The sequence below is a fragment of the Lagenorhynchus albirostris genome, chromosome 15 (genome assembly GCF_949774975.1).
Source record: "Lagenorhynchus albirostris chromosome 15, mLagAlb1.1, whole genome shotgun sequence".
NCBI lineage: Eukaryota > Metazoa > Chordata > Mammalia > Artiodactyla > Delphinidae > Lagenorhynchus > Lagenorhynchus albirostris.
The window spans coordinates 70,590,751-70,610,908 of NC_083109.1; the positions used below are offsets into that span (position 1 = coordinate 70,590,751).

Here is a 20,158-nt window from a genome sequence, read left to right on the forward strand (position 1 = left end):
GGGACAGGTGGCCATGGCTGGCCAGCGACTCCAAAGGCCACACGAGGCTCCATCTCTTCCGCTCCTCACTTGGGAAATGGAGACCCTTCCCCGCTGCCCCGCCAACTGTTTTCGTGGTTTTGTGAGGTTCAAATGAGATACAGTTAGGCAACACCTCAAAGAATCTATAAGCCAGGAGCAAATACAAAGCATTCCTAGTTCCCCACTTTCCGCAGCCAAACAGCTGGGCCAACTTCCCAAGAGTCCGATGGACAGGGCAGGACGCAGGAGCAACGGCAAAAGGCGGGTGCCGGACACAGCAACTCCAGCCAGCACGGCTCCAGCAGATCGGTGGGAGCCAGCCAGCAGCGCACGCTCTGGGTGCCAGAGAAACTGAAGCTTACTCTGGAGGCAGATGTACAATACGGCGGCCCTTCCAGCTGGCAAGTGGGCGACGACAGTGGTAACCCCCTGGCAAGAGGCCCCCAGTACCGGACACTGATCAATCCTCAGTGTTCACCTGGGACACTCACTCCTCATCCCCACCTCTTGCCCACTCCCTCTGGTACCACCGATGGATAGGCGACCAAATAGGCATGGGGCAGGGGGGGCGCTTCCCTGGTGGCGCAGTGGTTGAGAGTCCGCCTGCCGATGCAGGGGACATGGGTTCGTGCCCCGGTCCGGGAAGATCCCACATGCCGCGGAGCGGCTGGGCCCGTGAGCCATGACTGCTGGGCCTGCGCATCCGGAGCCTGTGCTCCGCAACGGGAGAGGACACAGCAGTGAGAGGCCCACGTACCGCAAAAACAAAAACAAAAACTAAAACAAATAGGCATGGGGGACACGGCAGATGTCCATATGTCCACATAAACACAGTCTCTCTCCACTCCTAGGCTGGGGGAGATTTCATTTCCCTGCTCTCAGTTACTGCCTGAGGAGGCTGCACGTCGGAAAGACCTGCTCTGTGAAGACCAACAGGAATCAGAGGCATTGCTGCTGACCGGATGGGCTGTTGTCCCCCAGGGAGAGAGGTCAGCATCAGGACCTCCTGCCACGCTCAGGGGGATGAGAGGCAGGCAGCCTGGGGAAGGGAGAGGGGCGATGTCAAGGGGACCCACAGCAGATATAACAACTGATGAGCTGCCCAACTTGGGATGGTAGAAACAGAGTTTTTAAAGTCATTTTCTAGTACTGCTCTAATGTTTCTCAAATTTCAAAGGTCTCAAAAAAATAAGATAAAGTAAAAAAGACCAGAAATGACCTTGCCACCTTATTAAGAAAACAAAACATCAAAGCAGAGCTTTCTTAAGGCAGAGATTTAAAACGTAGTCAGAAGAAAGGGCAGGAAATTAAAAATGCCTATTCCGCAGCACCATTCCCTTTGGTCCCAACGCCCAGCCGCGTATCTCAAATGACTGACCCTGAAAAATTTATGCCTTAGCATATGTGCAAAGCCACTGAGCTGCAGTTGCTATGGGAATGGCCCCAAACTTTAAACTTTACAGAAACAGATACATTGGGAAAGAAGAGATCCACTGTCCTCATTGGACGACCCGGCAATGCATGCTAATTGAATCGCTGACATCATTTCCTCTGGGATATGTTTCTGCAGATTTCTGTGGCTAATGTTTTTGCTGCTTAGTCTAAATTTTCCACCTTAATTTATTTATTTTTGGCCGCATTGGGTCTTCGTTGCTGTGCTCAAGCTTTCTCTAGTTTTGGCGAGCGGGGGCTACTCTTTGTTGTGGTGCATGGGCTTCTCATTGCGGTGGCTTCTCGTTGCAGAGCACAGGCTCTGGGCGCATGGGCTTCAGTAGTTGTGGCTTACGGACTCTAGAGCACAGGCTCAGCAGTTGTGGCACACAGGCTTAGCTACTCTGTGGCATGTGGGATCTTCCCGGACCAGGGCTCGAACCCGTGTCCCCTGCATTGGCAGGCGGATTCTTAACCACTGTGCCACCAGGGAAAGCCCTAAATTTTCCACCTTCTAAATGTTGCTTAATTTCTCCCAGTGCTAGTTAGCTGAACCTGGATGCCTCCATCACCATCCTCTCCTTCAAGGCTGGCTGTGGGGCAGGACACCTGCCTTGGGCTGCACAGGCTGCTCTACAATCCAAGCAGGTTATTCCTCTTTTCTGCTTCCAGCTTCCACAGGAAGTGGAGATAATCCCTGTTGCCCCAGTGAGGAGGCATAATGGGAAATTCCGAACTATCGGCAACAAAGGAACAACCGAGGGACAAGGATGTGGGAAACTGGGTAAGAAAACACCCAGCACGCGCAGTGGTCTGTGTGGTTACCTTCTTCTTGATGCCGTCTTGAATGACTGTTGTCCGATACAGCCTCAGAAGGCCTTCCTCGGACAGGTTCCGCACCAAGCGAACGATGGACTTCTTGCAGCACTTGGTGGACACACCTTCTTGCTTCTCCTGATCCATGATCATCTTCTGAATCCTGCAGCGTCACAAAATAAGCCGTTAATATTCCCAGTCTCAACATGGAAGGCCTTTCTAAACCCAGGCAACCGACACCTGCCTAATGGGATCCAGCGGAAAGTAGGGGAGAATTAAAGGGTGTTTCACCACTGAAAGGATGACTTCTTAAGATGGCAAAGATCATCTCTCTTTGTGGTAAATGAGTTAGCTAAAGACGAGCCACCATTCACAGCAGCTTCACGTTCCGAGCCTTTCACCAGGAACTAAAGAGATTACATGATTCAAGACAACAATGGTGGAGAAACTGAGCTCCGGGATGGAAATCTGTCCTTACTGAGTCTCCATTCTAATTCAACATCCAGCTAAGGAATGTTCCAGTTTACCACCGTTGACACCCTCAGATCTGAAGCTCTTCTGACTCCTCTCCTCGTGTATCTTCTCTCTAGATGTTACTGAGTCACTATGGTGAAGTTTCTGTATCACTACTCATAGAATGGCAGGTCCAGAAGGGATATTAGGAGCACCTCGCTCCATCTCACCTGCACAGAAGAGGAGACCCAGGCAGCAGTATCCACAGGCGGTCTCCCCATCCCCTAGTTAGAGAACTCACATCCTTGACTCAAGGGTAAGCCTCCTTCCAATCGAGTGGCTTTGACCTTGGCTGCCCAGAAGCCCAAGGATGTCTCCCAGGACGTGGTGGTAACAGTGGGTTAGAAGGACCAAACCAGGGAGCAGAGCCTCCACGGCACCCTGGACACAGAAGCTCCACCTGTGTCCCTTTTTTTTTTTTAATAGATCTTTATTGGAGAATAACTGCTTCACAATACCGTGTTAGTTTCTGTTGCACCACAAAGCGAATCAGCCATATGCACACACATGTCCCCATATCCCCTCCCTCTTGAGCCTCCCTCCCTCCCTCCCTATCCCACCCCTCTAGGTCATCGCAAAGCACCGAGCCGATCTCCCTGTGCTATGCAGCTGCTTCCCACCAGCCAATTATTTTACATTCGGTAGTGTATACAAGTCCATGCTACTCTCACTTCGCTCCAGCTTCGCCCTCCCACCCCATGTCCTCAAGTCCATGTCTTCCTCTTTATTCTATGTCTTCCTCTTTATTCCTGTCCTGCCCCTAGGTTCTTCAGAACCATTTTTTTTTTATTCCATATATGTGTTAGCATACGGTATTTGTTTTTCTGACTTCCTTCACTCTGTTGGACAGATTCACAGTCCCTTTTGTTTTTGTTTTCATAAAAGATTTCATTTGAACAAAAGGCTCCCTGGAGAACTAATAACAATGTTTCTAAGCTGATGCTATTAGCTGCCTCCGTCTCCTCTCTCCCCTTCCTGAGCACCAAATTCCTAAGGAAGGAACAAGGCAGATGCACTTTCCCCGTGACCTCTGTTTCCTGCCCCGTCATTCTCTCCCTGTCAAGTGTATGGATATTCCTTCATGTCTACACTTTTCAAACCACACAGACTGCAAATCCTTTCTACCACAAAGGGCTCCTATGAGAATCTATACAGCAGAAGAGAGATGCAAATGCCTCTGCGTCATTTCTGCGGATGGTGATGACTGACTGATGTGGGATTTACTACGAGTGCAAGACAGACAGACAGACTACTCCTTACGTGAATAAGCTCTCGATTAAGCGGAGGTTGGTGACAGCCTCTATAATCAGATTCCTGCGTTTCAGCAGTCGGTAAGTCTCATGGTGTTTGTCTTGGCCTGGGCCGTGCTTCCCAGTCTTCTGGGAACTGCCACTCTCCTAGAACAGGGACCAAAAGCATGAGAAAACTATGGACTCAGCAAGGTTTGGGGGCCAGGCACCACTCCTGCCGGTACGCTTTCCCTCTTTACGGAATTTCTACGCCATATTTCAAGAAGAAAAGTCAAGAGGATTACTGCCCCCATAGGATCCCACCACCCCACTATTGCAGTGCTTTGTAACGGCACAGACATCTGCCAGCAGAGGAGCCCAGAACTTTATGAAGATCAGCTGGTTTCAGCACAGAAAGCAGAGGCATGTACTCCAGCCCTTCCCGGGGAAGGGGACCGCATCCACTCAGCCTTTCCTTGGCTCTTCCACCGTGGAAGGGAGGAAATGCACAGACGGAGGGCCGACCCCCTGCCGTCACCCTATGGGGCTTCTTCATCCAGAACTCTCAACCGCCTCATCGTTATGGTCCCCATTTTACGCAAGAGGAAACCAGGGCTCAGTGAGGCGAAACCACCATACCGGGTCCCGGGGCGTGAACGTGCACCAGGACGCGCTTCTGCCTCCGCCTCAGGGAAGCCACGGGCAGCCTCTCTGGGAACATAAGGGAGATGCAGAGGCAGGCTTCCGATGGATCAGGATGAGTGGCGAGTGAATGACGGAGAGGAGAGCGGACGGGTGCCCTCCCCCACCCCTGCTGCGACGCCCTCTTCTCTCTCTGTGGTTCCTTTTAGCTTCCAGGAACTTAGAATCTGAACCTGTTCCATCTGCCTTTGGGTCAAAGATGCTGAAGCCCAAATGTGCAGCCTGAAGGGAAAGGAAAGCCCAACCCTAACCCACTCCTGGCCAATCACTCAGCATAATTCAGTGCCACTTGGCGGTCCCATGGCCAGTTTTGCTGGATGCCCTCCTCGCTTGGAGAAGTGCTTCCAGAGAACGAGAACACGCCTGAGGAGGTGCCTTGGGCCAGGGTCCTATCACTTCCCTGCTGGCACCGGTGCTCTGGAAGAGGCTCGGTTCTTTCCTGACGGGGGCAGGGCTCGAGTGGCGAAAGAGTCACAGATCCAAGGGGCCCAAGAGTGGCAGAAAGACTTTGGTTCTCTCTTGCGTTTCAAAGCAAACATTTTGGAGGAGAAAATCTGCCTGCTTTCCACGCTTCACCAAGGGACCTCCAGACAGGACAGTTCACGCGCCTCTTCTCAGCAAGTGAGCCAAAAGAAGGACAAGGTTCTGCCATTACTCTGGGGACAGATTTCTAAGAGGAAGAGAAAGAGCTGAGCTAGGAAGAGCTGAGCTAGGAAGCTAGCAGCAGGACTGGCAGGGCCTGGAGGGAGTGTGTTGCTGGGGACATGTGGACCTGATGAGGAGGTGCAAAGCAGGTGGCAGGGCCAGGATGGCAGGGAAAACCTTCAGGAACTTGCTGGGATCCACCTGCCGGCAGGTGCTTCAGGTGGAGACAAGACCAATCATGACTTGATAAAGAGTCATGGCATCCAATGATAGGATACAGCTAGAAGGTTCTAGAAAATTCCACAGAAAATCTCCCCCACCCCAAGCTCCATCACTCCTGCTGTAGGGATAGAACCCAAGCTCAGGCTTCCACACCGGAAACAGAGAAGCAGGGCAGGGTGGGAACTCCACACCCACGGGTTCCACTCTCCATTTTGTCATTAACTGAGCAGGCAAGTCCCTCAGTCCCCAGAGGCTCTGCTCGCCTCCTCCTGACCACAGCTGGCTCTCATCTTACAGGGTTGCTGTGAAGCCGGAACCAAACAGCAGCAACAGCATCAGAGGCCACCCCGATCCCAAGTCTGTTCTGTGCTGGGCAACTGAGGCACCACTGGCCGTATCTGAGGCACCTTCCAGCGACCAAGGACAGCACTCAGTGAACTGAACCACATAATGACAAAGGCATTCCTGTGTCAACTGCCTTTTAATCCTTCTAATTACACTGAGGAAAAAGTATTGGTTTGATTCTACTGTCTTTAACACTGTGAAGTAGAACACTGTCTGACCAGAATGGACTAAGGAAGTTTTGTTTTTATCAGATCTATTTTACGATCACCTTCTTTTTATGCAAATGATGTTGGCTTTTCATCTAAAGCAGGGTTTTCCAACCTCAGCACTGCTGACACTTCGGGCTGGATAACTCTGCTGTGGTTTACCCTGCACAGTCTAGGACATTTAACAGCATCCCTGGCCTCTGCCTACGAGATGCCATTAGCATCCTCTCCCCGATGTGACAAGGAAAAACATCTCCAGACATTGCCAAATGTCTCCCAGGGGGCAAAATCGGGCCAGAGTGAGAACCACTGATTTAAAGTAGCCATACACATTTTTCCTTCAAAATAAATTTCAGTAGAAAGAGTACGTTGTTGGAAATTTTAAAACCCTGTAAATAATATGCAGGTGATTTCTGCTAAGGTGGGCTGCGTGAAGGTGGTGTGTCAACGCACATTGCGTTCCCACCGTAGAGGCCCCCCCACCTACACGGCCTGAGCGTGTGGCACTTTTACTATTATTGATTTTGTTGTTGTTGTTGTTGCTGTGATTCTTAAGCACAGAAAAGCCAAGGCTGACATCCACCTGCCACAGGCTCCTTCCTAGAGGAAACGCCCTCCCCCGTGGGCACTCACCTTTGGGTTTTCAAGCCTGACCTCTTCTATCACAGCTATATCGCCGCTGTGACTCTCCATGCAGTGGGAGCCCAACGACACGCTGGGGTCTGAGGAGCTGCTGGTGTCCAGGAGGTTGTCCCCCCTGAAAGAGCTCTGAGAGGCTCTCTCAGCAGCTCCCAGGGAGGAAGACGGATGCTTCTTCAATGGGTGAAGGCTGATGACTTTCCACCCCCCTGCAGTGGAGGACAGGCGTAGAACGGATGAACCGCGGCCACAGCAGGGGGAAAGCGAGAGGGGCACTTCTGCTCAGCTGCCGGACCAGAGCCGCACAGGCCAAAGGAGTCCATGTGGTCAGTTTAAGACGAGGGAAGTGGACCAGCAAGCAGCGAGCCGCACCCTCCTGACCCCGACCCCGACCCCCGATGTGCAAATCCGTCATCAGCACCACCCTCCACGTGTTTTAAGAAAAGTCTTCCATAACTAAACTAAAACCCCAAGGGCTTCTTACACAGATTGTTGGAGGGAAAGGGATAGAGGAAGTCTAGGGAATTCCACCCCTTTAATAGTCAAAACATAACAAACAAAACATTTGCCAAGGGGACTTCCCTGCTGGGGCAGTGGGTAAGACTCTGCGCTCCCAATTCAGGGGGCCCAGGTTCGATCCCTGGTCAGGGAACTAGATCCCACATGCACGCCACAACTAAGGAGCCCACGAGCCGCAACTAAAAGGAGCCCCAGCACAACCAAATAAAAGCAAAAACAAACGAAACATCTGCCAAGGAGAAATGACTTGCCAGCAGCCTGGAGACAGACCACACACGCATCTCCTAAGCTTACGATTACGTGATGCACGTGACACCAAGAGGTCCCTCGTTAGGGCAGCACCAAGGCCATCCTCAGCTGTCTGCTGGACTGAACGTCCCCAGAGCCAGGAGGGATAGGCAGCGGCTCAGACTGAGGGTGCGCACCCCCCTGCCCAGCCCCCTACCCCCCGCCCCGAGCACGCCCCTACCCTTGGTCGAGGTGGAGTGGTGAGGCTGAGTCCTGAGACTGCCGTTCGAGAAGGACCTCGAGTCCCGCTGTGACCCTCTGCCTCTCCTCCTGCCGCCGCTGCCCTCCTCCTCGCTGTCCGACTCGGAGAGGAACGCGTCCTCGCCCTCGGGCAGCAGGGACTCTTCCTGCACCGAGGCCAGGCTCACGGTGGTCAGCAGCTCGCTCCGCGCCTTCTCCCTCTCGTACTGCCGGCTCAGGTCGCTCTCCTCCGCAAACACGCAGGAGATGTACTTGGTGGTTCGCTGCCGCCCTTCGTCCTCCATGAAGCCCTGGAGGGGATGAGATGTGTCTAAGACACTGCAGAGGACGCCGGGACACCCAGGCGTTCGGGTGACCGGGCTTCTGCGGTGTCTATTTCCTTGTCATTCCCACGTTCCCCCACGTCTCCTCCACACCTCACGCCTGGGCCCCAGCTCAGCCCCTCGTGGGTCCTCCCGTCTCGCCATCCCTCAGGTTCTGCTTCCATAGGAAGCAATCCTGACTGTGTGTCTGCTCTAGGAGACTGTGAGCTCCCCGCTGGGCAGGGCCCTAACCTGGCCTTCCGCAAACCCCCGGGGCCTGGCACAGGACGAGGCCTACGAGAGACGCTCAGTGAGCAGAACTCGACGGTTCCTGTCGTCACAGACTCGGAGTCGGGGCCTTGAGGTCACCAGCTCCACTCGGCCACTGCCGTGGGGCGTGGTGCTGAAGCTATCACTCAGCCGCTCCCCTTTGTCTCCTACAACAGGGGAAAGGGACTTTCTGCCCTTCATGGCAGAAGGAGTAACACCTCCCATGTACCAACCACACGCCAAGGACAGTGCTAAGTGCTGCACAATCATTAGCTCAACTGAAACACTGCTTTCCAGCAAAATGGCCAAAAAGTTGGCAAGAAGGGAGCGAAGCGCAACGGGCTGAGACAGCAGGTCTGGGTCCCGAAAGGGGACACCAGACACAGCTGGCCGACTCGGTGTCCCCAGGACCCAGGCAAGGAACGTAAGTGAGAAGGAGGGCCGGGCTGGGACTGAGGCCTGGGGGTGCCCGCTTTGTCTCTGGGCGCCGTCAGAGGCGCCACCTCAGCTGACGCCCACGCGGGAGTGGGGGGCCTGCTCCCTGGGCAGCAGCATCTCCTGCTGACTTTTCAATGCTGACAACTCTTTCAATTTTCAAAAAGCGAAACCCAACAAAATCCACGGTGGGGGTGCGGTGGGGCACACTTGTGGGCTGCGATCAGCATTCCCGCCCTCCCTGGCAGCCGAGACGGAAGGCCGACCTGGGCTCCCAACGTCCGAGACAGCCCTTCAGAACCACGCTGTGTGCACATGCGAAGACAATGAACTCACACTGTTACCTTGACCACTTTGAATCTCTGAAGGAGACGGCACAGCATTCTGGCTTCCAGTTTTCCCACGTTCATAGCCACTCGGATTTCAGCTTGGGAAATGCCTTTCGTGCCTCGACGCTCAACTGTGTGAAACAATACACTTGAACCCCAGCCTCCACCACGGAGCCGTTCTGCACAGGTCAGGTCCGTTCCCAGACATTTCAATGCGGGGAAACCGACACACACAGTAAGACACCTGCCTCCTCCCACCCTCCCCCTCCCCCTCCCCCTCCCAAGACTCTGACCACTCGACTCATTGCTCATTTTTAAGCGCTCGCTATCTGACTCTTCCACGCCAAAGCAATCGACGCCTGATCCACCGAGTTCCACGGACGCTGTTTTATCCTGCAGCAGGAAGTGTGCTTCCACATGAGCGAACTTTCTCAGCGAAATTCAACTGAGCCTTTTAAGAAGCACCGAAGGAATGTTTAAGGAAGAACATCTTCCCGTCCTTCTCGGTAGACTCGGAGGCACTACGGACACCGATTATTGCCTTATCCCGTAACAGCTGCCGGCCAGCAGGGGCCACAGAAGGAAATAATGCTATTTGGCCCCGTAATAAATGACCGATAGGCAACTGTGCTCTATTACTTGCTCTGTCTGGTGTGTCAGCTCCTGCCCTGCTACACGCTGTGCTATTACTGTATCTTCCTCCAATGAGCCCTTTCAAATTACTCGACTACTCAGGGGTTGGGAACTCCAGGAAGGAGCCTGGTGGGGTGGCGGTGGGCGGGAGTCCCTCCAGTAAAATACTACAGGGCAGACTCCGGGGCAACACTCTTGGACCGTTCAGAAAGAGCTTCCCCTTTACTTCCTGATGTGGCATACACTTGAGGCCGCCAGGCAAAACCGATCTGGATAAAGGCAGTTTTGCTGTATTGTCCATGCATAAAAATAAACAGCAGAATTGAAAGAGGTGACTAGAATGTGTTCCTATGTTAAACTAGTAACATGCTAAAAGTGGGGACGAAAGGGTTAAGGACAGCATTTCTCAAACTGTGTTCTGAGGAACAGATCCTGAGAGATGTTGAAGAGTTGATGGAAACAGCCTTCCCTAAAGGCTGTGCTGATTCGCCAGGTGCTTTCGTACCTGCTGGCTGAACCAGATCTCCTGCAGCCCCTCCCCTTCTGCTCTAGACATCCTCCGCTCCACAGCGACCTGCGGCCACACCATCTATGGCACTGGGTCACTGCTGTCTTACATAGATTTTAGGGGATTTAGGGGAAGGGGGAGGAATGGACAGAGACATGTTTCTTCCCCCTTCATCGCAACACTCCCCAGGCTGCAATGATTCCAGACCAGCTTTAGAAGTTGGCAGGTGACTCAAATCTTTGAGTAGTAATATTAGTAGGTAAGTTTTTTAGTGCGTTCTACGTACCAGGCACTACACCAGATGTTTTAATCCTACTTATTCAGTCCTCTTACGTGCTAGGGGAGACATCCCCATTTTAAAGAGGGAACGGAGGCTCGGAGACCTTGCCAAAGTCTTCAGCTGGCGCACAAGGGGCAGAGCAAGGACTCAAACTCCAATCTGACCCCAAAGCCTAAACTCTCAAGGGGACCAGGGGGCTTCCCGCTGCATGACATTCTCGACAGCAGGGCCCTCTTTCAACATGTGACCAAAACACACCTCAACTCAAAGCTCGGGGACCCTGTGCAAATGCGGGTAGGAGAACGGGACTCACTGAGTTCGTAGGTCTGTGTGAGCATGTCCCGCTCGTACACGATGTCCACCGGTGGCACGGCCTTGGAGATGGCCTCCTCGTCCTCGTCATCGTCCTGGTCTTCGACCTTCCGCTTGAACTCCTTCAGCAGCCTCAGGCAGCGCACCATGACGTCGGTCCCTGGGAACAAGGCACACGGTTCCGTGATGACAAATCAGGGCGGCCCCGGGGGAGGCGGCTTCAGCAGACCCGGAGGCCTTTGGCCCCGAGAAAGGCCGCACAGGGCATCTGAGCTGGGAACGTTTAACACTGCACACCTCGGGGCACGAGACCTGAAGACTGACTCCATAAAATTGCTTTAAAAACAAAAAACATATTATGAGTGAACAAAGAAATGCAAATGAAAGGAATAATGAGGGGCCTGTTAAACAAACAGCAGCCTCTGCTTCAGACAAGCTCCATGACTACAGGAAACGCGCCTGTCTTTTCCCATCACCGCCCCCCGCTGCCCTGAATAGTGCTTGGCACACAGCAGGCACACGGGTGGCATTGCTGAAAGGATGAATACCATCTTCTCCCTTTTAAGCCAATACCCGTTGCCACTAAGGTACGGGGCAGTGTGAACAAGTTCTATGACCTTTCCAGAGCATTTCGAGAGGCTTTAACTCCATGATTCCAAGGGTAGGAATTTACCCCAAGAAATAACTCAAAAGGAGGCAAAACTGCCAATAGTAAGAGGTCCACCCAGAACTCTTTATAGACCCAGCTTCTGTGAATATAAACAACGACCAGGACTAAGGGGCAGGACACGGACAAGTCACCACACTCTGCAGGCGAGCGCCTGCCTTCAGACAATCAAAGGGCACCGGTACTCTCAACCTACGGAAGCACCGTGTGGGGAAAATAACAAGCTCACGCCTATGGCTGTAACACGAGGGGTACAAGGAAAAGGAAAAACATCTCGACACTACATGTGCTAACTCCTTTGATCCCGACAACCCTAGGAGGCAAACAGATGAAGAAACTGAGGTACAGACGCGTTAACTAACTTGCCCAAACTCCCAGCAGCCTGTGACAGGGGCTGAGTGACTCAGGCAGGTGCCAGGTCTCTGATACGGAAGAGATGGTGTCCTGTGATACTGACAGCCGGGAGGCAGAACAGCAGCCCCTCAAGCATGTCCACGCTTTCATCCCTGGAACCTATGAATATGTTACCTGCCGTGGCGAAAGGGACTTGCAGGCATGATTTAAGTTAAGGCTTTTTGTCGTGGTGCTGGTGGTCAAGGATTTTGAGATTATCCTGAAATATCTGGCTGGGACCAGTATAACATCACAGAGTCCTTGTAAGAGGGAGGCAGGAGGATCAGAGTGAGAGATTGGAAGACGCTTCGCTGCTCGCTTTGAAGATGGAAGGGACCATGAGTCAAGGAATGCAAGCAGAGTCTAGAAACTGGAAAAGGCCAGGAAATGGATCCTCTCCTAGAGCCTCCAGAAGGAGCAGAGCCCTGCCGAAACCTCGATTTTAGTCCAGTGACAGACTTCCAACCTTCAGAATGATAAAATAACGAGTTTGTGTTGTGTTAAGTCACTGTATTTGTAGTAATTGTGACAGCAGGGCCATCAGCAGCTTCTCCAGCGTCCGTCAGCACACCAAGGTGCAGAATCCTCGGGTACCAGGGCAAGGAGCAGTGGCGAAAGCTGGTCTCTGCAACCCAGTGCCTCCTAAGCAGGAGCTGTGCCACTGAGGGCCTTGCTGTGAAGGTGTGTGGAACACCCACATCAGGGCAGCACAGGCTGAAGTCTGAGCAGATCAAGTCCCTTCACCCCAACTCGGGCAGGGGATTCTCTGTAGGTAGGGGACACAGCACGTGGTTTGCAAGTGAAGTTCACAAGCAGTAAAGCATCTCAGGGGCCTGATATCAGAGACTTGACCCTCAGAGTCAGGTTCGCAGAGGCTGACCAACCAGAACCCTCCGGGAGGGCTGGCCTGGGGCCAAAGGTCCGCAGGGCTCGGGCACCCGCCGATTCCCCTCCACTCCCGCCAGTGAGAGAAAATCCCCCAGTTCTCGACTTTTCATGAGAAGAAACATGAAGCCCGCGTCTGGCACAGCCTCCCTGCCTCTGGCTCCCTCTGCGCCTGCCAGGTCCTCCCTTCCTACTTCCAAAGCTTTGCGCTTCGCTCCCGGTGCCTGCCCCGGCCTCTCCCTCCCAAGAGGGAAGACCCGAGTACGAGGGGACTCCTGGGCCATCTGAATGGGTGAGAACCATTTCAAGGCTCTGGGCCCGGGACTGGGTTCTCCGTGGCCAGCACCCCCAGCACGTGGGCAGGACACTGGCCGCCAAGCCACTCGCCACCTGGTCTTCCTCTCTGTCCTCTACCTTGAGCTACTCCCAAGCCCCTCAGCCCCCCTCTCACCCCTAAGCTGGTACTCACAGAGCGACCTCCTCTCCTAACAATAAAACCACCACCACCACTAGGACGCCTGCCAGGTCCCTGACGCTGATCTAAGCTCTCCTGGCGGGTTACACGGGTTAGCCCTCATCACAGCCGTAGGAGGTGGGCTACCATCCCCGTTTCATACCTGAGAACGTGTGGAGCGAAGGGATCTGCCCAAACTCCCATCCCTTAGCAAGTGAGGAGCTGAGAGTTACTGGGCAGTCCAGCCTCGAAGCCCAAGCCCTAAACCTTTGATGACATACGGCCCCTAATTCAAAGATGCTCATGTGACCGAGAACAGCAGGTGACCCGGGGCAAGGGCCAGCCCGCGTGAGGGGCGACACAATGCAGCATTTATGGAGGCCGACGGACTGGCTCTCAGGCAAGAGCCCAGTGTGATTCTTTCCCACACTTTTCTAACTTCCTTAACGGGCTAATTAGCCAAGAAAAGATACACAGAACAGTCCTCAAAGTAAGCTAAGTGGCAGAGGAAAAACACTGCCAGTACACTCACGGACGCTAAGGCAACAAAGGCAAACGCCCTCGGCCATCAGCCTTCTGCTCCTCATGCCCAGGCAGTGCTGTTCTCACCTGCATCCCCCGTCAGAGCCTTCTCCTGATGGCACAGCTGCACCCTCTGCTGACAGCCAGGACGGAAGGATGCTCAGAGGAGAGTGGGGGTAAACGGGCTCCCGGGTCAGGCACATGTGGCTTTCAACCTCAGCTCTGTAACTCTGGGGCAATGACTTGTAGCTCTCTGTTCCCCACTCAGTGAAATGCGATGATGATGTTCTCTCCCTCACGGGTTAGTGACAGCGAGACCCGAGATGACGTCTGTACAGAGGCTGCGTGGAGTCATGGACCAGGCACTGTGTTGTGAGCGTTACATAAATTAACGCGTCAATTCTCATGATCTGAGGCGGGCAGGCCCCTGTAAGCTGCACTGTACAGACGCAGAAGCTGAGGCACAGAAAAGTTAAGCGACTTGCTCAAAGCGACGGAGCTGTGAAGTGGCGGAGCTAGGGTGTGACCCAGGCTGTCTGACTCTCAACTAACATAGCAGTTGCTCTTAATGGCATCACCGGCACCTAGCACCGTACAAAGGCATGACAAACAGGAGCTGAACTCAAGATGGTTGGTCCCTTCCTGCCAGGTAGGAAAGCCCCACAACTGGCCCACGGTCGGGGTGACCTGGCTCCTGGGTCCCATGGGAACTCTCCCCTGCTCTGGTTCTGAGCATGGGGCTCAGGAAAGCGCCTAGGCAGGCAGGCCGCTGGCTGGGGGAGGCGGAGGGTGACGCAGGAGTACCAGGCTGCTCCCTGCGACTACACTGGGCACCGTGAGCCCCACGACCAACAAGGAGCATGCGACCCAGTGGGGGGAGGGCGAGTCCCAACACATCGCAAGGGGTGAGCTCCAGCATCTAAGGCTGGGCTGAGAAGGAGGCTGCCATGACTTATCCAGATGGCGCCTAGAGAGGCTTGCGGCCACAGGGTCTGCAGCTCTGCCTGTCCTTGGGCACAGCTGATTTCTCTGCCCTGAATCCCAACTGCACTTGTTTCTGTATCCGTCAGAGAGGTAAGCCCTGGTCATTCACCCAACACACTGATGGCGGCAACGTCTCCCTTTCCTCAGGCCACGTCATTTGCATCTTTCCTTTGGAAAACCTTGCGTGAGAGAGAGCGAGCCTGCGCAGTAGTTAAGAATCTGGACTCTTCTGCCTGAGCTGGTGTAGGAACCTGGGCAAGCTGGTCGACCTCCCTCCGCCTCCACCGACTCACCCGCAAACCAGGGCTGATGACAATGTCAGCCTCGTGGGGCTGGGGGAGAGACGCAGGAGAAAAAGCAGGTACAGGATGGGGCACAGTGCAGTCTGAGCTTCATGATCCAAGGGACCACCTGGAACTCGTTTCATCAGATCTTTATGCATTTCCCATAGTTCCAGAGTTTTTTCCAGACTCAGAATTTCTGTTTTTATTAAAATCCCTTCAGCTCGTACTTGCCTTTTTGTTTTTGGCTGTGCTACGCAGCTTGCAGGATCTTAGTTCCCCAACCGGGGATCAAACCCGGGCCCCCTGCAGTGGGAGCGGGGAGTCTTAACCACTGGACCACCAGGGAATTAAGTCCCTCATACCTGCTATTTTTAAGGATATTGTCCTAGAGCACAAGGCAGCTGAAGTCAAAGCAGAAGGGGCTCGAGTGAGACTGGTCGGCAGACTCACGCAGGTGAACGTGGCCTGTCACTCCATTTAAGCTGCCCCCTCGGTTACCTGCAACCGCCCTGGAGGAATCGTGGTCCGGTGATGTCGGCCACTGACCCCTGGGTGCAGGGCTTTTCTTTCCAGGAACAAAAGGGAGGAGAAATACAACCGGCCAGATCACCCTCATGCTCTCAAACACACAAAATTTTAGGCATTTTACACACGCAGAAACATGTGGCATGCACTAAGGTCAGCCATTTCTACACCAAGGAACCACGCGGTTCTTCTGTGTCAACGATCCAGGAAGGGCTCCACCTTAGCGTGAAAAGCGCCTTAATTTAGACATCCTGAAGCTCTAAAAAGGAAGAAGGGAAGGACAGAATCTGTACTGAGTACCCAGGATGGGCCAGGCGCTGTGTTAGGTCCCTTCAGAGGCTATTTTACTTAATCATCGTGTGAAATCTGCAAGTTATTATCACCATTTTAAGGAAAAGGAAACGGAAGCTCAGGGGGCTCAAGTGATCTAAGTGGCCTTGGACCGAGCAAGTGGCCTTCCTTCCACACTAGGCCACATGGTTGGGCCTGAATCTCACATTTCTATCAGAAAGTTCCTTGTAAAGGAACAGCCAGGGCGGCTGTGACGCAGAACCAACAGCCCGTGTGTCTCACGTTCCCAGTGAAACGTCTCATCCGGCCTCCTAGCAGAGGGGTACCCTGAACTGTGATCAACCCCGGGAGGAAGAAGAGCAACAGATGAGCCCCAGGACAGACTTCCTCTTAAAGGGTCACAGACAAAGGGACAGTCCTACTAGCAAGCCAAGCGGAAGTTATGTAAATTCAGTGTTACCCCCTTCACCCCACCAACACACACACACACACACACACACACACTTGAATGGGGCTGGGTTGGTCAGGGCTGGAGAGTCTGAAACTATAAGCAAGCCCATGGGACATTCTAAGGAGGTGACTGCCTTCGGTACCGGCAGAGAGGCCTAACCAGAGATGCAAGGACAGCATTCAGGGCAGCACCCAGAAGGACGGAGGAGGGTGCTGCAGCCCAAACCCAGGGCGATGGAACTGGCGAGAGCCCGCCTCTGCCCCTTACTGGCTGAGTGATCCCACAGCCCTGTTCCTCAGGCTGCTCAGCTATGACATGGGGACAAGAAGAGCCTCTTCCTCAGAGATCTCAGGACGGTCCTTGCTCCTGCTTTATCAGTACTGTTATCATCTCCACAACCTCAGAAAAACAGAGCTTGGCGGCTCAAGTGTCAGACGGAGTCACCGGTGTTGAAAATGTCGGGAGGCTGCTTGGGGCCTTTCACTCCATTTCACAGCATTTATTCTGTGATGCGCCTAGAACACATAAAGAAGGACAAGACAGGGTTCCCACCCCTGCAAAGGGCTGTGTCTGAGAGAGAGGCCAGGGAGCCTCGGACAGGGTGACTGGGCTTCACACGGGCCTGGGCGTGAACTCCGGCTCTACCGTGAGCAAGCTGTGAACCTCTGAGCCTCAGGCTTCTCAGCTACAAGGCGGGGATAATTCTATGTGTCTAGACTAACCTGGGAGTAAGGACTAAGGGAGTGAATGAGTTAAGTGCTCAGGGCACGCTATCCAGCTGGATGGCTACAGAGAAATCGGCTATAATGCACTCAGGGCTCTGCTTCGAAAACCCACAGAGCTGGCAAACAAAAAGACTACGCAGGGGAAGGGAGAGAGGAGGGGCCGTCTGGGTGGGACATTCAAGGATCCGGAAGAAACTGTCTTGGCAGAAGAGGACAGGCATTCCAGGCGGACGGAAGGGCACCAGCAAAGGTACAGCGGTGGAAAAGGACGGGCCATTTGGGAAGGGGTGCTGGTGGGAGAGGCGGGAATGAGGACGAGAACGGAGATTGCAGATGACTGCACATGGTCTCTAGCCCAGCAGAGGTTTTATTTTTCATTCTGCAGGCATGACGGGAAGTTACCGATGGGTGTGTAAGAAGGGCTGATGGAGGAGTCTCCTGCCCCCGGCCACCCAGGCCGCCTTCCTTTGCCTTCGCTTTCAGCCCCCGCCCCCACAACCCTGCTTGCACTTCCTGTCAGTCAGGCCAGCCTCTCAGGAGGCGGAGGCCGCAGAGGGGCCTGATGGCCGCAGACTCAAAAGCCACACTTTTCTCTGCTCACTCCCCTACCAGCACTTCCCAGCTCTGTGACCGTAGGCAAGTGATCTGTGCTTTAGTTGCTTATCAGTGAGGAGTAGCACTGAGAAGATGGGGTGATAAAGGGATCAGAGTCAAAGAACCCCACAAATCTGCAAGGCACAAAATGGCTAACAAAGTGCAGAATCTCCCCTAGCCCCTTCCTCTTTTTCACTCCCTAAGACAAGCCAGCAGAGTCAAAGGTCTCTCTGGCTAACTGTGCAAGGCAGCACGGGTCCTGACAGTAGCACACACGGGGTTCACACAGGTTTTAGGAATCTGTGGAAACGGCCTCGGTCTAGAGGTTCAGTCACCCTTCAATACCTGCTCACCTGCAGGCCAGCCCTGTGCTCACAGGTCCCAGCACTTGCCTTCGGGCTCTTCCAAGCATGGGGAGCCTCCCCCCCTCATCCCTCGATCATACCACAGAAAGTTCTCAAAGGACAAGGTCGCCAGTCCCTCACCTCCGAGGCACATCTACTAGTATGCGCCTCTCTCATTCTCCAGAATTCTGCCCCAGACCTCACCGCCCTTCCCGCCGTTGCCAGCCTGCTCCTTCCACCCCACAGACCGGGCAGGCCCATCTCCCTGCTCAGGGGGGGCGATGGAGCGGCCAGCAGGCTTGAGCCCGTGTTGCCTCCTGGGGGGGGGACACAGAGGAAAGGACTCTTTTCCCACAAGGGCACCCTCCAGGTGCCTGTGCCCCCTCAGGAGAGCCGCCTCCACCCCAGTGAAGTAACCCAAGGCCCAGAATTTACGCCATTGAGGATTCTACCCCTTTCTCTACTCTTTTAAGTTCCTGCCTTTAATAGTTTTTGCCATATTAAAAGGTCTGTTTATTTTATTCATCTTAATTATTAATGAGAGTAATTATCTTCATATTTTAGCTAGAGTCCCTTAATCAATCTTATCACTTTTAACTTAAAGAAATCTCGCTTTTTTTTTTTTTTGCGGTACGCGGGCCTCTCACTGTTGCGGCCTCTCCCGTTGCGGAGCACAGGCTCAGCGGCCATGGCTCACGGGCCCAGCCACTCCGCGGCATGTGGGATCTTCCCGGACCAGGGCACGAACCCGCGTCCCCTGCATCGGCAGGCGGACTCTCAACCACTGCGCCACCAGGGAAGCCTAATCCTACTGTAACTTTTTAAATGTCCCCTTCTGCCATTTTAATGATCATAATTTAGTTTGCTGTACCCTGTTGTGAGTGTTTGTTGGATTTGGTTTTCATTTTTTATTGCAATTTTAACAGCTTTATTGAGATATCATTCATAGGCCACATGATTCACCAGTTTAAACTATACAAGTCAGTGGTCTTTCAGCATATTCACAGGTATGTGCACCCATCACAAGTCAGTTCTAGAACATTTTCGTCACCTCAAACCCTTTAGCTATCACCCCTCTGTGCCTCCAGCCCAGCCCCAAGCGCTCACTAATCTACTGTCCTGTTCTGGACTCACCCCTACATGGAATCCCATAGTCACAGCCTTTTGTGATTGGGTTCTTTCTCCACTGAGTGATCATGGCACCCCGGCTGAAAAGTCAGTTGACCACAGATGTGTGGGCTTATTTCTGGACTCGCAATTCTATCCCATCAGTCTCCAATTCTATCCCTGTACCAGCACCATGCTGTCTGGATCACTGTTGCTTTGTAGTAAGTTTTGAAATTACAACGTGTGAGCCCTCTTACTGGATTCTTCTTTTCCAGGACTGTTTCAGCTTTCTACATACCCTCTAATTCCATATGAATTTTAGAATGAGTTTATCGATTTCCACAAAGAAGTCAGCTGGGATTCTTACAGGAATTGCGTGGAATCTGAAGATCAGTTTGGGGAGTACTGACATCTTAACAATGTTGCCTTCTGACCTGTGAACAGGGGATATTTTCCCATTTACTTAGATCTTAAGTTTCTGTCAGTATTTTGTAGTTTTCAGAGTATATGCTTTGTACTTGTTTTGTTAAATTTATTCCTAAGTATTTTATTCTTTTTGATACTATTGTGAACAGAACTGTTTTCTTAATTTCATTTTTGGACTGTTCATTACAAGGGTAAAGAAATAGAACTGATTTTTGTATATTGATCTTGTCCTGCAATCCTGTTGAACTTGTTTTTTATTTTTGAAAAGTCACAGGGCAGCAGCTTGGGGGAAGAGTCCACACCATAAACAGGGAGGTATAGACACTAGAACTACCCCATCCTCTTCACAGCTGGACTCACCTTGCCACTGAACCCGGGAAACCCGCTAAATGCCTGTCTCGGTCATCAGCCCCAGGGAGCCCAACTTCTGTCAACTGCTTTCGACTGTGATCCTTTTCCGAGGGATTACAAAGTTAACTTCTATTTCTCTTCCCTTCTGTTCTCAGAACAACTTAATAAACACAGAACGACTGCTAAACACTTGAAGAAAATAATCCAAACTTGCAAAACACATCAGTTCAGGTGACTGTTTTCGTTACCAAGATACTTTTGCCTTTTGCAAAACAGATCACTGCAGCTTTCTGTAACACATCTGAAATA

General features: G+C 52.9%; 1 protein-coding gene across 4 annotated transcripts in view; it reads right to left on the reverse strand.

The window, feature by feature from the left end:
- Positions 1-20,158, reverse strand: part of GTF3C1 (general transcription factor IIIC subunit 1) — a 72,396-nt gene that overhangs the window by 34,805 nt on the left and 17,433 nt on the right. For all 4 annotated transcript variants that reach the window (XM_060122385.1, XM_060122384.1, XM_060122383.1 and 1 more), the window contains 6 exons: positions 10,848-11,006; positions 9,129-9,244; positions 7,758-8,067; positions 6,764-6,978; positions 4,042-4,178; positions 2,278-2,431 (listed from right to left, as the gene is read on the reverse strand). In XM_060122385.1, coding sequence (XP_059978368.1) covers positions 2,278-2,431; positions 4,042-4,178; positions 6,764-6,978; positions 7,758-8,067; positions 9,129-9,244; positions 10,848-11,006 — 1,091 coding nt within the window. The remainder of the gene's footprint in view (positions 1-2,277; positions 2,432-4,041; positions 4,179-6,763; positions 6,979-7,757; positions 8,068-9,128; positions 9,245-10,847; positions 11,007-20,158) is intronic.